This window comes from Hyperolius riggenbachi, chromosome 4, assembly GCF_040937935.1.
Source record: "Hyperolius riggenbachi isolate aHypRig1 chromosome 4, aHypRig1.pri, whole genome shotgun sequence".
NCBI lineage: Eukaryota > Metazoa > Chordata > Amphibia > Anura > Hyperoliidae > Hyperolius > Hyperolius riggenbachi.
The window spans coordinates 382152266-382170470 of NC_090649.1; the positions used below are offsets into that span (position 1 = coordinate 382152266).

The 18205-nt window shown below is 44.0% G+C and overlaps 1 protein-coding gene across 1 annotated transcript in view; it reads left to right on the plus strand.

The window, feature by feature from the left end:
* LOC137504825 (latent-transforming growth factor beta-binding protein 1-like) overlaps positions 1-18205 on the plus strand; it is a 458475-nt gene that overhangs the window by 396524 nt on the left and 43746 nt on the right. Inside the window, exons 12-13 of the mRNA XM_068233416.1 lie at positions 11884-12006; positions 14804-14971. Coding sequence (XP_068089517.1) covers positions 11884-12006; positions 14804-14971 — 291 coding nt within the window. The remainder of the gene's footprint in view (positions 1-11883; positions 12007-14803; positions 14972-18205) is intronic.

Consider the following 18205-nt stretch of genomic DNA (forward strand, 5'->3'; position numbering starts at 1 on the left):
CTTTTATTGTTGAGGTGGATGCCTCAGAGGTCGGGGTGGGGGCTGTGCTGTCTCAGCGATCTGGCTTGCAGGGTAGATTGCACCCGTGTGCCTACTTCTCCCGTAGATTCTCCCCTGCGGAAAGGAACTACGATATTGGCAACAGAGAGCTCTTAGCCATTAAGTTAGCCTTCGAGGAATGGCGACACTGGTTAGAGGGAGCCGAGCATACGGTCACGGTTTACACTGACCATAAAAATCTAGAATACATCGAGGGAGCTAAGAGGTTGAGCCCTCGCCAGGCTCGTTGGTCATTATTTTTTTCTCGATTCTCTTTCATTATTACGTATACACCGGGTAGCAAGAACACTAAGGCGGATGCCTTGTCCAGGTGCTTTGAGTCAGAGACAGCACAGCCCTCCATTCCAGAGACTATTGTTCCCCAGAGGTTGGTACTGGCCGCAACAGAGACTTGGGAGGATTGGAAGGGGACTTTAATTCCCTTCCAACAAGACATCCCAGAAGGAAAACCCGCAGGGGTGCTGTTCATTCCGCTACCGTTCCGTCTCCAGGTTCTAGAGATGTTCCATACGCATAAAAATGCTGGGCATCCTGGAGCATCTAGAACACAGGATCTGGTAGCTAGATGTGCTTGGTGGCCTTCCTTGGCAGCTGATTGCAAGGAATTCGTGAGGGTATGTGCGGTTTGTGCTAAGAGTAAACCCTCCCGGCTGGCACCTGTGGGTACCTTGCAGCCTTTACCCACCCCGAGTGAGCCATGGACCCATTTGTCCATGGATTTTGTAGGTGAACTTCCCAAGTCAGAAGGCATGTCGGTCATTTGGGTGGTAGTCGACCGCTTCAGTAAAATGGCCCATTTCGTGCCCTTGAAAGGACTCCCCTCGGCCCAGGAATTGGCTGACCTGTTTATCACACATGTGTTCCGGCTGCACGGCATTCCGGAAAACATAGTGTCGGATCGGGGAGTCCAGTTCATTTCTAAATTCTGGAGGGCATTCTGCCAACAAATGGGCATGAAGTTGTCATTTTCATCGGGCTACCACCCACAGACCAATGGGCAAACGGAGAGAATCAACCAGTCTTTGGAGCAATTCTTGAGGTGCTATGTTGCAGAAACACAGAACGACTGGGTCAAATTTCTGCCTTTCGCGGAGTTCGCACAAAACAATTTAAAAAGCTCCTCCACCGGATTCTCTCCATTCCAGGTGGTGTCTGGAAGATTGCCCAAGTTCTCACCATTGCCAGTGGCCTCCTCTTCGTTTCCAGCTTTGGAAGCCTGGCAGAGATCTTTTAAAGATATTTGGCGCACGGTGAGAGATAATTTACGAAAAGCTTTTGTTAATCAAAAGGGTCAAGCTGATAAGAGGCGTTCAGTAGAGTGGAGCTTCCAACCTGGAGACTTGGTTTGGGTGTCTACACGTCATTTGGCTCTGAAACAACCTTCTGACAAACTTGGTCCCAGGTTCGTGGGCCCATTCCCTGTGACTAGGAAGATCAACGATGTCACATATACCGTTGATCTTCCCACCAGCATGCGGGGAGTCAGGTCTTTCCATGTATCACTTCTCAAACCCGCAGTCCAGCTGGGTCCCACTCCTCCTCCTCCTGTCTTAGTCAATGCCCAACCCGAGTATGAGGTGGAAAAAATCATAGATTCACGTACTGTACAGAACTCGGTGCAGTATCTCGTACATTGGAAGGGGTACGGCATTGAGGAGAGGCAATGGGTACCTGGGAACCGCATGCATGCGGATGAGTTAGTGAGGGAATTTCATACGGTACATCCAGAAAAGCCTGGAAGGAGTTGTCCGGAGTCCACTCCTCGGGGGGGGGGGGGGTACTGTAAGGAAACGCGGAAATGCCGCCGTCTCTCAAGGTGAGGCGGCTGTTTCCGCGTCCAGCATGGCGTCACAACGCGGAAAAAACGCTGCATGCCGCATAGGCAGTGCGGCGGAATCCGCATCAGAGGCGGCCCCCGCACTAGATACATTGCATGACAGTACTGGTGTGGCTGGGACTGATAGTCCACCAAGATTCAGACTTACACGCGCGCGAGCAGAGAGGCAGAGTTTAAATAGCAGTTAGAAGGGTGTCGGCTGACCAGCTGGGTCAGCTGACAAATTCCACTGCTCTCATTGGACCAGCAATTAGGGAGGTCCTGGAAAGGTCCTAGAGTATATATACTGCTGGTTGTTCACTTGCTCTTTGTCTGGCGTGCGATCACATATGTGGGAGCACCCAGATCCGTAGTCAGATCCTTAACCACCCTGGCGTTCTGATTAAATCGCCAGGGTGGCTGCGGGAGGGTTTTTTTTAAATAAAAAAAAAACTATTTCATGCAGCCAACTGAAAGTTGGCTGCATGAAAGCCCACTAGAGGGCGCTCCGGAGGCGATCTTCCGATCGCCTCCGGCGCCCAGAATAAACAAGGAAGGCCGCAATGAGCGGCCTTCCTTGTTTTGCTTATATCGTCGCCATAGCGACGAGCGGAGTGACGTCATCGACGTCAGCCGACGTCCTGACGTCAGCCGCCTCCGATCCAGCCCTTAGCGCTGGCCGGAACTTTTTGTTCCGGCTACGCTGGGCTCAGGCGGCTGGGGGGACCCTCTTTCGCCGCTGCTCGCGGCGAATCGCCGCAGAGCGGCGGCGATCAGGCAGCACACGCGGCTGGCAAAGTGCCGGCTGCGTGTGCTGCTTTTTATTTCATTAAAATCGGCCCAGCAGGGCCTGAGCGGCAGCCGCTGGCGGTGTTGGACGAACTGAGCTCGTCCAGACCGCTCAGCTGGTTAAGTGTGCCGGGACCAGCTGGAGCTGTAATCCTACACTTAGCTAGATTATTGATAGCTAAAGTACTAGTTTGATTGTGATTTTCTGTTATGACTTTTTGCCTGCCTCGACTATCCTCCTGAACTCTGACCTTGTACCTCGATATTTCTGATACTCTGTTGCCGAACCTCGGCTCGTTCCTAGACTCTGTTTCTGCCTCCTGATTTTGTACCCCGATATATCTGATACCCCGTTGCCGAACCCTGCCTGTACTTTGACTCCGCCTTTGCCTACTGTATTTGTACTTTATCTGTCCGTGTGTGTACGACCTGGCTTGTCTGACCTCGAGAACCGACCTCACGATTGGAGGCGGTTCCCAGTCCTGTTAGTGACACTTCTTCCTGAGTGTCACTCTCGGACTTTCCTTCCTACTGTCAGTCTGACTCCTCCCGTCTTGGAGAGCTCAGGTCTGCGGAAGGAATCCGTGCAGTTCTCCTTGCTGCACTGAGGCCTAGGCCTCCTAGTGTTACTGTTACACCAAAACACTACACTCTACTCAGGCGAACAGAGGTTAGTTTGTATATCGGATTATCGGTGAGACTGCAGATCACTTATAATCTGGTATATATCTGTATTTCCGGCGATACTGCAGATCACCGGTAATCAGATACTCTCTGCGCCCACCGATCGTTACAGATTTGCTAGGAGAGAGTATCTTAACCTGTCTCATTACCATGTCTTATCCTTATGTTTCAATAAGTGCTCTTACTTTTCTGTGATCTCTTCACAGCAGTGACAGAAAGCGTATTTGCATTTCCAGGAAGTGTGTGCTTTGATGCTGATTTGTAAAAAATAAAAAGGAGCCTGAGTAAAAATTAAAAAAAATCCTATAGATCACCCATCCATAAACAAATTGTTTGCTTTTGAAAGACGTAACCAGTTTGACTGACGTTGGCAACTGCATCACTGCCAATGCACTTTCCTTTGCCTGGTCTTTGTAACTTAGCCAGTTATGTTTCTGTCTCTCCATCCCTCTCTCCCCCCTCCCCTTCTCTCTCTCCCTCCATCCCTCAATTCCTTTCTCTATATCACCTTCTCCCCTTCGGTATGATTCTTTGGAAGTTGAGCAGTTATTCATTCTCTTTACTGCACTTAATGAAGATTTATCTCTGTCAAACTGAGATTTTCCACAGGATACTGACTAAATGCTGGACTTCTATGACTATATACAATATACAGCTAAGTGTCAGAAAAAAATGAGCTGTCATAGCTGAACTATTTTTTGTGTTTTATTTTACCATGCCTACTGGTATTACTCATTCAAATAGTTGAAGAATTTCTTTGTGATTGAATGAATGTATTTTTGAGCACATGAGTCCACATATATAGTTCAGTTGAACAGAAAAGAGTTGGAAAGTAATGACTGTTTGAGGACATGTTAAATAAGTAACAGTGCCATCACAGCATGCATACCTTTTGCGTAATTTTATCTGAGTGGCCTATCTGGGTGGGAGTAGAACCCCAATATTGCTATATGGTGGTGTCAGGTCCGACCCATGTCAACTTTTGGCCAGGACCACATTGTATCTACAGTAGAGCTGGCCTGCCTTTTTGTTAGGTGGGATAAAATTGCATGTTTTCTTTTTGATAATTTATACAATTACACCATATAAAGACGAAACACATAAACATTCATCCTATCATCCACATCCTGTCCTACACTTGTATAGTATGCATTGTATCCCTATCACAAAGTCTGAAGTCCTTTACCTAATACCTCTTTCCATGTTTTGTTTTGTTCTATGGTAGATATACTTTTAATGTTACCCTATTTCATCAAATAAGCGGTGCATCTTCTTTACCCATTCTGATAGATGGAATGCATCTATTTTCCACCAATTCCTTACAATTATTTCTCTGGACATTGTTCCTGTCTCACTAAATATTTATATTTGCTCTTCCTTTGTGCCATTTTTTTTTTATATACCAAAAATGGCTGCTAAAGGAGGCATCTTGAAGTTGCTCTTCAAATATTTTCCTTCATATTCTTCAATCTCCATCCAGAAATTGTAGGTTACTGGGCAGCTCCACCACATATGTAATTTTTTGGTATTAATGCCCCCACATTTTCAGCATTCATTGATTTTTTTTAATTTTGCTCTTTAAAGTTTACCCAAGCCGAAGCTCGGGTACACATCATCAGATACTTACCTAAAGAGAGGGAAGCCTCAGGATCCTATTGAAGCTTCCCTCGGTGGTCTGTCCCCCATCGCTAAGCGCGGCCCCTCTGCCGACTAAATAGCCCACACGTTGAATCTGCCTACATGCATTGACAAATGCATAGGCAAAGGGTTAGGGAATGGGATAGTAAAGTCAATAGGATGTAGGTTAGTTCGACAATGGAGGCTATTTTGAAGTTTAGCGACAATGCATTGTCGCTAATCCTCTCGGGGGCCACACGGCACGCTTCCACATTCATGGCCATGCAATAGCTGACTGAGCCCGCCCGCACATGCACAGTATTACATTCCACTGCGCATGTGCGGGCAGGCTCAAGCTTATAATGCGTGCCCATGATTGCAGAAGAGGAGTCGCATGGCCACGAAGAGGGGGTCGACGCTCAGCATCAGGGGCACTGCGGATCACTGAGAGAAGCCTCAAAAGGATCCTGAGGCTTCCCTCAATGCAGAGTAAATATTAATTTTTAACCTGAGCTTCGGCTTCCAGTGTTTTATATTGGATTTGTTGTATGCTCCTGCTAGGATATTTCTATATGTTGGCAAGTATCTTGGACCAACTGTATGGTGTTTTTTTTTTGTGTGTTTTTGTTTCCTTTTTTCATTTGTTTCAATGTTGAAAGGAGGGTTGTTGTGGAGGCCCCAAATCTGTGTGTAGACAGAAATGTTTCTGCTTTTTTTCTGATATGAAGCTTCTATAGCTCATTCATATACCAGAACAAAGAAAGCCAGATTATGGCAAAATTCATGTTTCTTTGTTTTAGATCAAATGAGTGATGTTCAGGTTGACTATGATCTTTGAGTTATGTAGTCTATAACATAGCGGATATGTTATCATTGTAATGCAATTTGAAATAAAACAACAAAGGTAACATATATGCATTGTTAGTGATTATAGTCTATCTGAATACAGGGGCGTCGCTAGGATCCTAGGAGATCCGGGGCACCCATGGGCACCAGGGAGGGAGTACGAACCTCCGGCACGCGCAGCCTGCCGTGAGCAAAAAATGTGCGTGGCCATGCATGTAGTGGGCATGGTAGTGGGTGGGACCAAATTACATAAAATTAACAGTGGTGTAATCTAACGATAATGGGTCAGAGAGAGGCAAAAAACAAAAAAGATCGAGCACAGAGTGGGACACATAGAGATGCATGCACGTACGTACGCACGCACGCACACACACACACACAGAGTGGGGCACTGAGAGAGGAGACAGAGAGAGAGGAGCCAGGGAGAGAGAGAGCAGACAGGGAGAGAGAGGGGGTACAGAGAGAGAGAGGGGAGGACAGAGAGAGAGAGAGATAGGGGAGGGAGAGAGAGGGGCAGAGAAACGGGGGGAGGGGGGGGAGCCCCCTAGCAATGCATAGATGTTACCTTTGCTGTTTTATTTTAAATTGCATTACAATGACAACATATTCGCTATGTTATAGACTACATAGATCAAAGATCATAGTCAACCAGAACATCACTCATTTGATCTAAAACAAAGAAACATGAATATTGCCATAATCTGGCTTTCTTTGTTCTGAGGAGAGAGAGGGGGCAGAGAAGGAGAGAAGGACAGAGAGAAAGAAGGGGCAGAGAGGAGAGAGAGCAGACAGAGAGAGTTGGAGGGAAGAGGGGGGGACAGCGAGAGAGTGGACAGAGACAGAGTAGTTTAGTGTTTACCTTTGTTTGAAGTTGCAGAGAGTTCACCACAAGTTGCCCTACACTCTCTGCAACTTCAAACAAAGGTAAACACTACATGGACTGTCAGCACTGGAGTGTTTATCAAGTCATGCTGTGCTGCCTGGGACCTCATTCATATGCTAATCATCCCTCTGCAGCAATGCCTGAAGCTGTGATCTTTCTGACTGGCTGGCTCACATTCAGAGCTGCAGTCTGACATCACTGCACTTTCACAATCAGTACTTCAGGCATGATTGTGAAAGTGCAGTGATGTCAGAATGCAGCTCTGAATGTGTGCCCGTCTGTCAGAAAGATCACAGCTCCCAGCCATTCCGATGAAGAGATGATTAGAAGTAACAGCAAGGAGGAATAATTAAATAAATGTAGAGATCCCCTTACATGTTTATTTGCTAGTTCTCCGTGGCTGAGAGGTCCAGAAGCAGCAGCAGTGATGAGCTGGAACGGAGCCGGTGGGCGGGAGCTCACTCACTGGCAGGAGTCATGTGATAGCAGCAGAGATGAGATAGGAGAAAAGGCTTCACAAAAATGGCAGCGATTTATACATTATAGCGCCGCCTGTGTGCAGACAGCAGTCGGGCACTTTGGGGAGTGGAGATTCGGCGCACCACGGTGAGTGCCCCGGTTCTACCCGGTTCTACACCCCCCCCCCCCCCCCCTAGGGACGAAACTGGTTGAATAGAGTCTTACAACCTTTAATGGACTTAAACTACTGTAAGTATGTCTTTGGAGTATACATAACCTTAAGAAATGCGTGAATCTTTTCAACAGAAGGAAAGACATGTCATTTTGTTTAGTCATTTCAGAAAGCACAAACTGAACACTTAGCGTTACAAGGTGGAATGAGGGGATTTCTCCTTGGCGAGGACACAGACAGCATTCAATAGGTTGGCAGACATTCTGAGGGTACATACAAACATCTCATTTTGATTGGCCGTTGTTTGGCCAATTGTACCAATTTCATGTAGTATGAGAGCTTGCCAAGTATATCAGTGGGAGTAATTGTTTTCTAATAGATTATAATGTCGTTAAAGAGGAACTCCAGTGAAAATAATGTAATAAAAAAGTGCTTCATTTTTACAATAATTATGTATAAATGATTTAGTCACTGTTTGCCCATTGTAAAATATTTTAAATCCCTGATTTATATTCTGACATTTATTACATGGTGGCATTGTTACTGCTGGCAAGTGATGTAGCTGCTGCTTGCTGTTTTGACATTTGGAAACAGCTGTAAACAGCTATTTCCCACAATGCAACAGGGTTCACAGACAAACTGCCAGAAGTACCTCGGTACTCAGAGCTTCTTGTGGGAGGGGTTTCACCATAAGATCAGCCGTACAGCACTCCCTGATGGTCTGTTTGTGAAAAGGAATAGATTTCTCATGTAAAAGAGGGTATCAGCTACTGATTGGGATAAAGTTCAATTCTTGGTCAGAGTTTCTCTTTAAGGTGTCCCACCACACCCAAAGAACTCACCCAACACCACACCCAAAGAACTCAAGTGTTGGAGTATTCCGCTCCAATTCCAGGTTGCATTAATTACTATTCACCCTTCAAGTCATAGCAACTCGGAGAGAGAAGCAATTTGGGGTTCGGCTACCGCCGACACCCGAATTACACTGCTGCATGGACATACATGTAATAGCATTATGTCTATTATGGCGCCCAGGTCAGGCACAGCGTGGGGGAGGGGGCGCACCAAAATAACTTGCCTCATTCCAGTCCCAGTCCAGCCCTCCTTATATTGTTTGTTGCCCGCCCAGGCTGCTTTTATATTGTTTGATGCTCTTTTATTATTGCTATATTTCTACACACTCTGTGTGCAGCTGGAACTGAACTGTTGCAGTTTGATGTTGGAACTACCTCTTTTTGCTGCCTGCTCACCCCTATAGGTTGCTGGACGTGGCTTGTCCTATTCCTATCTCTCTGATTGGTCTCTTCCCCACTGATTGTCTCTTCAGGATCATTTTAGAATATTGGCTGCTTCTGTTTTTGTGGCAGCGCTGTGGTCCATTCTTTAAACTCTAGTTTATTGCAATTTAATGTATTTATTTACCGGTAGTTTATTGTAATTCTTCTTGAAGAGTCTCTGTGAAAGTCTATACCGCATATATTCACTACAGGCTTATTTACCGTGAGCTATTTTCATTTATCATCGATGTGATGTAACAGCGAAGTTCCTTACCCTCACACTTTCCTATTGTATGTGAGTCAGCTCAGCCAAAGGCTCATCTTTCATGAATGCACCGCTGAGCTAATCCAGGAATTTCCCCCTTTTTCAACTTGATAACTTTGACCTGCATGTCTGAGGCCCACAGATGTCTCCATGAGAGTTAATTTGGCAGCCACCCTCAGCACTTGGCTTGTTTCACCAGGGCACAGACCACCCCTTTTATTCAAGCTGTGCCAGACTGTGTGGCTAAATAAAGTCAAGGATGCCTGGCTTTTGGTCAGTGTTTTGTTCTGCTTCTCATGTGAATGAGTGCACATACTGAGTTTGTTATGTCTGAGTCTCTAGATAGCCAACTTTAATGACTGGAGCAGTTTTATGAAGCACTTGTTAGTAAGTGTGTAGCGCTGTGTATGTAAAGGCATAAAAGCATAGTGCATTTATGTGTGATAATGGATAGCTATTAGTATATTAGTAGTAGTAAATAAGTCTTTTAACTGCCAACTGCGTTTAGGTGAATTGTACTTTTGCCCAGGATCAATTGCTTTTTAGTTGTGTTTAAAGGAAACCTGAGTGAGAGGGATTTGGAGGCTGCCATATTTATTACCTTTTAAACAATGCAGGTTGCCTGGCAGTCTTGTCAATACTTTGCCTCTAATACTTTTAGCCCTATACTCTGAACAAGCATGCAGATCAGATGTTTCTGACTAAAGCTTGACTGCATTTACTGCATGCTTGTTTCAGGTGTGCGATTCAGACCCTACTAATGCATGAAATAGCAGCAGGACAGCCAGGCACTGGTATTGTTTAAATGGAAATAAATAGGGCAGCCTCCACATTGCTTTCACTTCAGGTGTCCCTTAAAGCCCAAGTTCGCTCCTTCAGATTTTTTGTTATGAGAAGTGGCCATACAGGATTCAACCAAACCAAATGATTTTCCCATTTTTACAATAAAAAAATTATCTATTAAAAAAGTGTGTGCGTGCGTGTGTGTGTATGTGTGTTTTTTTCAATTGGCATAAAAACAATACATTTTTACTGCTGTTGGTGTGACAGCAGTGTTCCGTGAGCCGGTCAGGAGCGGATATCACTGCCTCCTAGCTCTGTCATCAATGTGAGTGGCTCACATTGAACTCTGCCATCATAGAGATGGCAGAGTGGGTGGGTTGAGGCAACGGGTGTGTGGCGTGAACGGCGATTCAGTGCGGTGATTTGTTTGTATGCACCGGTTTCTTGTACCAGCAGTCAGGGCCGGCGCTACCATAGAGACAAAGGGGGCAATTGCCTCAGGGCCCCAGAGCATGTAGGGGCCCCCAAGGCATCTCCATGTCATCTTAACTGTTGCTCCCTGGGGCCTCTGCAGAGTCTTTGGAAGAGCAGCGTCTCACCTGTGCTCACGGGCAGGTGAGACACTATACTGCCAAAGACTCTGCAGGGGCCTCAGGGAGCACAGTTAAGTTGGGTGGTGATTGGGAAGGAGGGTCAGCCAACTCAGGGGCCCAGGAGAGAAATTTGATGCAAAAAAGGGCCCCTAATGCCACTTTTTGGTTGGGGGTGTCTTTTGGGGGGGGTCCCCAAATGTATTCTGCCCCAGGGCCCCACGATTACTAGAACCGGCCCTGCCCGGGTCTCTGGTCCTTGAGATGCCAAAGATGGCTGGTACTGAAGGGGTTAAAGCTGTGATCAAGTATGTGTTTATTTGTTTTTTGCTATTCATTACTTTTGAACAGTGCAAGGGTTTATTTTGATCTTCACTGTTCTGAATTTAAGACTATATCGCTAGTGATCATTTTCTGATATCTGGAATATGGGAAATGCAGACCCCCTGTGCTTCTTATTAAGGTGATATTATACAACATGGATACTGTCTGGATTTTATCATCTTTTGGATACATACGGCAAATCTTTTCCAGCTGATACTATATTATATGTCTTATATCAAATGTGGTTTCATGGATCTTGTTTACAAATTGCTGCGGTGCTCAAACATGCCTATGTTCAATTCAACAGCTGTTCAGCCGAACAATCCAAAATCTTCATTTTCCACCAGAACTGGATTCCAAACTCCATTCATGTCAATGGGGAACAAAAGTTGGTTGTTGTTTTCGGTTCCCTGGAGCGTTGATGACATATAAAGCCCACTACACCTCTGTAAAACGTTACAGAATCATTTCTGGAACTCCCAACAGTGAAACCATACGTTGACCGCATACAGTTTGCTCTGCATGTTGTGTTTTTTTTAAATATTTTTATTTGTACACAAATTCCTCAAACAAAAACGCATTTAAGAAGAAAATTAAGTGTTCAACCAGTTTTATTTGAGCAAATCACATGCATTGGTCTTATCTCCAAATCTCCAAACATTGCTGCAAAGCAAAAGTTATAGTTGTAATAATAGTAGTTATCTGAAAGCAAAAAGAGTTCTCCCACGATAAATTGGGTGCTAGATATTGTAATTGGTAGAATATCCTATACAGTATATTCTACTATCACCGTTCATCGATATTTTACTACTGGCCTATATCATCCTGGCCTCACACTTACTTCCTTCTGTCTATGCCTACCGCTACCTTCCCTCTACCTATGCTTCATTCTATTCTACCCCCTCCCCCTGACCATCCCTAACCCTAACACCAACAATATCCACTGCCACTATTTCTGCTGTCCCCACTGCTACACAGTTCAGCTCCACTGTAGCCAAAACGTCACCACTATGTTTTCTTCTATCTCTGCTGCTATTTCATCTGTCCCTGTTGCTACTGAGTTTAGGTACACTGTAGGCGAACTCCACCACTGCTATTTCCACTGTCCGGCTATTCCACCACCATTATTTGTACTGTCCCCATTGCTACTGAGTAGAATTTTAGAAGGCATTTTCTTACATTTAGTACTTGTTCTGAGATTGGTCAACATGGAGGTTACATACAAGCAACCAAAGCATACAGTCTCTATTTTGAGAGTACATATGACCGTACTGGAAATTATTATATTTAATGATGATTTTTTTTTCTTTTATTATAGATATTAATGAATGCTACATGCAAGGCATTTGTCCAAACGGAGACTGTTTAAATACTCTAGGCAGCTATCGGTGCACCTGCAAACAAGGATTTGTTCCAGATCCTACATATTCTGCTTGTGTGGGTAAGTGAAAGCATGAACTCTTTTCATTCCGTTTGTAGTTTGCAAGTTGGGTTTCACTGCAACTTTTGTGGAGCTTACCCTTCTATTTATTTCAAAGGCTTTATGATAGCTAAAGAAGCCACAGGGATCTAGCCCTTTTTCCTATAGCTGTTTAGTACCGGGGGGGGGGGGGGGGTGTAAGGTTAGGCACCACCAGGGGGGCTAAGAGGGGATGCATCGGTAGGGGGAGCGTCCTGTGTAAGACTAGGGTTAGGTTTAGTCATGGTAAAATATTGGTAAAGAATTTTATTGGAATCCAGTAGAAGAATAATGCTAATTTTAGAGATTTTCTGCCCCTGGGCCCTTTTTGGCAGCTTTTTTTCATGTACACCTAGAAGCTGCCACTTTGCATATAAAGTTCATTGTTATCCTGTCTGTGTAGAACTTCTGAAATGTGCCCTGAGACTGGAAAACAGCAAATGTGTGACCGTTTGGGGACAAATCAGTTTTGCAGTAAAAGGCGCCCTTCTACTGTCCCTTGTTTCCATGTTTTTATTTGGTAGGGCTATCATGTTAAACACATTTTTTACATAAAAAGATGATTTTCAGGAGACTTCAGTGTCTCTTTAATTGAATCAGACCCTATAACCTTTCCATGCGCAGTATTTTTTTCTATTTGGTTACAAAACATAAAATATTTAAAAGTATGAAATATTTAAGTCTGTCTAGTGATTTAAAGAGAAAGATAAACACTCCACTCATAAGAAGAACATATTATATTGCATATAACAATGGTTTATTGCTAGGAAACTGTAGCTCATAAAATATGGCTAAATCTATCCTACTTCATTATACATAATGCTAAGTACTGCTTAGCGTTGGTGTCTGGAGGCATTTCTATATTCAGATTATGTGTAGGAGGAACATTCTCTGACTACTTAAGGCATTATTTTGTATCCCATGCATGCCACATTGCTATATATAATGAATCCTAGACAAGGTAAATTTAGCCTTCATTACTGTTTATTTTGGCTTCCTGAGTGCTGTCTACTTAGCTTCAACTGATAAAATGTCAGAGCTGCATCACCCTGTCCTCCTCCTGGAGGAATGGAGACATTTACTTGGTCTGCCATATTTTGAATGATGTACTCAGCTTGCTATGTGCAGGATAATAGTTGTGGAAGAGTAGTTCTGCTATTCAGGGCGAAGCTCATCTTCATTTGATTGATGCTTTACGCAGGACATATTAGGTGGCTCATAGAGTCAGTACATGAATGAGTGCCCGAGACATCTGTTTGTACATTTCCAGGTCCTCTCTTTTAAAGGCTAACTTACTATTGATGGCTGTGAATGACCAATGATCATGTGAATGTGTTTAAAATACTATTTTTGTGTGATATTTCCACCAGGAACTCCCTCAGTTTAGCTTTCTTACCTTGTATTTATATACATATCCAAACACATCCCGTCCAAAGAGTTCCTAACTCAGTCCACAAAAAATAAATGTCTGGCACAAGTAGATCGCCTATATTTATAACCGCCTGAACATGTCCTACACTTATTAGAACTAATTAAATTGTTCAGGAAAAGTTGTGAAACATCTTGTGTTTTGTGGTTAGTGTGTACTCCACTCAGGACTGTTGCTATGTTTACAGTTTCAGTGTACTGTAAGTTTTTTAAAACGGCACAGCTTAAGCAAATAGGAAATTATTTACCTTTTTACATCACCACTAACACTTGTCTAAACTTAGCCTGATACTATTGCCATATTTAACCAGTGTTTGCCCATTGTACAATCTTTCCTCACTATTTCCTCACCCTGATGTATACAGAATTTTATCACAGTTTGTGACATCTTAAGGGCCGGTTCACATGGACCCTTGACGGTGTGTACCGCCAAGCTACCGGGACTTGTCTGTAGATGCTCCCATTCAAGTGAATGGGAGCATTTACATAGCGCGGTTACCGTCAATTGCTCAAGCACAGCGTTCCGATTTTCCTCCGTCGTTTCTGGCGACCCTTGACTCTGCATGCGGCTTCTAGGGTCGATTCACCACCGGGTCTTCATGTCCCCGGGGACTTGTTTGCAGGGACAAAAACTACCGATTGCGACGGGAAAAATCACTAGCATTTAGAAAAGCACTGCTAATGGCCCTTCAGGCCTTTGTTCTGTAGCCAGTAGAAATAATACCTGGTCTCCCAGGATCCTGGGGAAGGGGAGGATTCCACATAGCTAAACAGCCAAGCAAAGCATCAATGGGATGCTGGGTCTGCAAACCAATAAACCGCATTATAAGGGTATGGAAAGTGCTTCTGAAGTTGAAACCAGGATAATTAACGTAAAAGTGGGTATCCTGTATAAATAACTACATTCTACTATATGGCACTACAGTGACTTATTAACTTATACATCTTATATGTCGATTTGAAAAGGCCAACTCCCAAATGAATCCTAAAAATGTTGATCGGTTAAACAGCTACACTTTTGAACACTAGAAAATTGTTGTGACAGCAAGATATGATTGCCAAAGTTCTCAAAAATAGGAAGGAGACAGCCAAGAGCCAATAACGTGTAAAAGTCAAGAGGTGCTCCCGCTCTACTTGGCCACTGTTTTTGGCACCAAAAGACCTGAAGAAGTGAGAGTAATACCCACGAAAACATTTGCTTTGCTCTTTTCTGGGCAGTAAGTGAGTTATCCATCTTCTCTTTAAAGAGAAGAAAATAAATGATCTCCTGGGAAAACAACGTGGGAGAAAAAGTGAATTGAATAAGGGCCTATATCTCTCCATGGACATTATTTTGCTTTTCTTTCCACAGCAGATAGTCCTTTGGTTTCTGAAGAGAAAGGACCATGTTACCGTCTGGTCAGCACTACAAAGCAGTGCATGCATCCTCTATCTGTTCAGCTTAGCAGGCAGCTGTGCTGTTGCAGTGTGGGCAAGGCCTGGGGACCCAACTGTGAAAAGTGCCCTGTGCTTGGAACTGGTGAGTATAACATTTAAATTACCATGTCTATCAGCATGTTTATATACAGTATCTCATGCACTACATACACCCATGTTAAAGCTGACTGCCAGTCCATGCTACAGAGGCTATTATAAATACTGGCTTAATGTTATGATTTAGAAAAAGAGGATATTAATGGCTATTGCCCCTTGCCCATGTCACTTTGCTGTCTTTTATACTTAAAGGAGCACTATTGCAAAAAAATGTAAAATTTGAAAAATACTTATGTATAAGAAATACAATTCTATAAGAGTAAAATGCATTGTAAATTACTTTTTTTCTATGTTGCTGTTGCTCATGCTAAGCAGTAAAAATCTGGCAGATCTGATGGGACTTGGACTAGTCCATCTCCTCATGGGGGATTCTCTGTAGTCCCTTTATTCTTTACAAAAGCACTCCCTGGAAACGATCTCCACAAAGATGCCAGCCAACCTCCCTACTTGCTTGCACACTATTTTGGCCCTTTGAAAACAAAACCACCGCCCTTACCCCCAACACACAATTGCATGGCTCGTTTGTCAGAGTTATGGACAGGGGGACTCATCTCCAGCTTTTAGTCCATAAAGTGGTTGTAGCTGGACCGATTGGAATTTGTGGATTCAAATACCATAATGATCTGCATACAGGTAGTCCCCGACTTACGAACGACCCGCTGATACGAACGGCATAGATTCTGTGTTTCCATGGGAACAAGTGCAAAAAAATGTTTTCAAATTAGACTTGTAGTTTTTGAGAAAATCGATAAAAAAAAAAATCAAAGAAAAAATGGCTTTTAAATGTGTAAAAGCAGGTACAGAGGGCAGAGGTGACACATAGGGGGGCAATGGAGGCACAGAGGAGATACAGGGGACAGAGATGGCACAATGTTCCAACTTAAGAACAGATTCAGGTTAAGAACATACCTACAGTCCCTATCTCGTTCGTTAACCGGGGACTACCTGTATTATACATGCGTTTACTTGGATTTAAAGTCCCAATTCAGGTACAGATGTTCTATGTAAGCCCAAAGTTGTAAGGCTTGTTTATGCCTCTGTAGAGGCTCCTTAATTATCTGTTACAAAGTAAAGCACTTGTAAAATACATATTTAGGAGCCCAGGCACAGGCCATCCTCTGCATCATTGCATTCCTGTAATATAGGCTGCAGTCATCTCAGAAAGACTCAGACTGTGCTGGCCCCTTTCCAGTCTGAGAAGTGGAAATGATGCAATCCAGGCATCAAGAGCAGCCCACCAACTGAGCCTGAAATCTGACTCTCTCTCTCACATCATCTTCTGGAAGAGTTTTAGCTGCAGAAGCCACAGTAAACACAAAATAGTAACATATGAGCACTCTGATTTGTAAGCTTTTAGTTGGTGTTGTTAGATCTGTGCCTGGAGATGGCTTTAAACATGGATTATGTATTTATTTGGTAACAGTTCTTTAGTTAATGATCTTCAATTGTTTAAATGAAACTTGATATCTAATGCCTATGAAGAATTGGCAGTAGTCACAAAATAGGCTATTCATCTGAAATATTATGCATAATTATATAGAAGCAGTTCAATGCACCACTATTTTTCAACGTTGGCTTGATATGCAAGAATGTGTCCTCCTTTGACCCCCACCACTGGGTTTGTCATAGAGTGTGCAGTCACTAATATGTTAATCACTTTTCTGGTCTGGTCAGTTTTTATACCAAGCAAGGAGTGAGATACAGTTAGTAAAATTGTTTTACCCATAAACCGCATTCTTTTCGGCAGGCCAGTACTATTCTGATACACCTCTTACTCACTTATAATTTTATCTTTTTAAAATAGAAGGTACATCGTAAGGGAGTGCTGTGGACCTCACCATCCTTAGGCCTGGTTCAGCCTAGGCAGCCGGTGATCAATCCTCCTGTGGGTCACCGATCCAATAACCCCTGGGGGGAAGGGGGTTAATGTGAACTTTGGACTATCTGATGATGTCTTGCCGGTTAGCTGACTATGAAGAAGCAGGCCTTTTATAGGTGTGGTGCTTGTTCACCCCAAAACGTAGTGTTACTGCTGAAAATGTGATAAACACACGTTTATTGAGCCAATTGAGTGCCTCCTTTGTATTTATTGTAAAATAGAAGGTACTTGCAACTTTCATCTCCATGCGGGAAAAAATGTATCATCCATAATCCATACACTCTGATGCAAAACTCAGAGAAGACTGATTAATATCCAGTAATTTGATTTATTTCTTTTTCTTTTAATGAATGTCGGGCTTACTTAAAGAGAACCCATGGTGGGTTTGAAAAATCCTATTAGGACACAGAGGCACATTCTGCATACAATGGCCAGCCTCTGTGTCCTTACAGTGTCCTAATAGAATTCTTAAAACCCACCACGGGTTTAACCTCTTGAGGACTGCAGGGCTAAACCCCCCTAGTGACCAGACCATTTTAGTAAAATTGGCCACTGCAGCTTTAAGGCCAAGCTGCAGGGCCGCACAACACAGCACACAAGTGATCCCCCCTTTTCTCCCCACCAACAGAGCTCTCTGTTGGTGGGGTCTGGTCGCTCCCACCATGTTTTTTTTTTTATAAATATTATTGTTGCAGCTTTAAAAAAAAATAAAAAATGTTCCTTTAAATCCCTTCCCTCCCTCCCTCCATCCCTCCCTCCCCACAGCCAGCCAATTACGGCGATCGGCTGTCATAGGCTTCTGCCTATGAGAGTCGATCGCTCTCTTGTCCCCCAGGGGGACAGCCGTGTGACACGGATGTCCCCAGTACAGCGCTGCTGCCGATCGCAGCGCTGTACATAGAAATAGACGGCATCACGCCGTCTAACAGACTGAAGGCGAGGCGGAGCTCGGCCCCCCAGCAGGAGATGCGCGCGCAGCCTGCGCGCGATCTCCTGCAAAACAGAGCCCCAGGACTTTACGCCAATCAGCGTTAGGCGGTCCTGGGGCTGCCGCCGCGGCCACGCCCATCGGCGTGACGCGGTCGGAAAGAGGTTAAGTAACAGTATAAAGTAAAATACAAGGGTGCGGGACCAGTTTTAAAGTAACAATGGGACAGGGTTTTTTTTTCTTTCAGCTAGTAGCTGGGCACATAGCCTACTGTAGACTCCAGTGTTTTACTGTCACTTTCAATATACATTCTATGTATGCCATATGCCACATTTGCTTATGCAGGTAATTATTATTGTAGACTTCTAGACCTATATTACACATTCAATAACTGAAAAGTGCATTACGTTTTC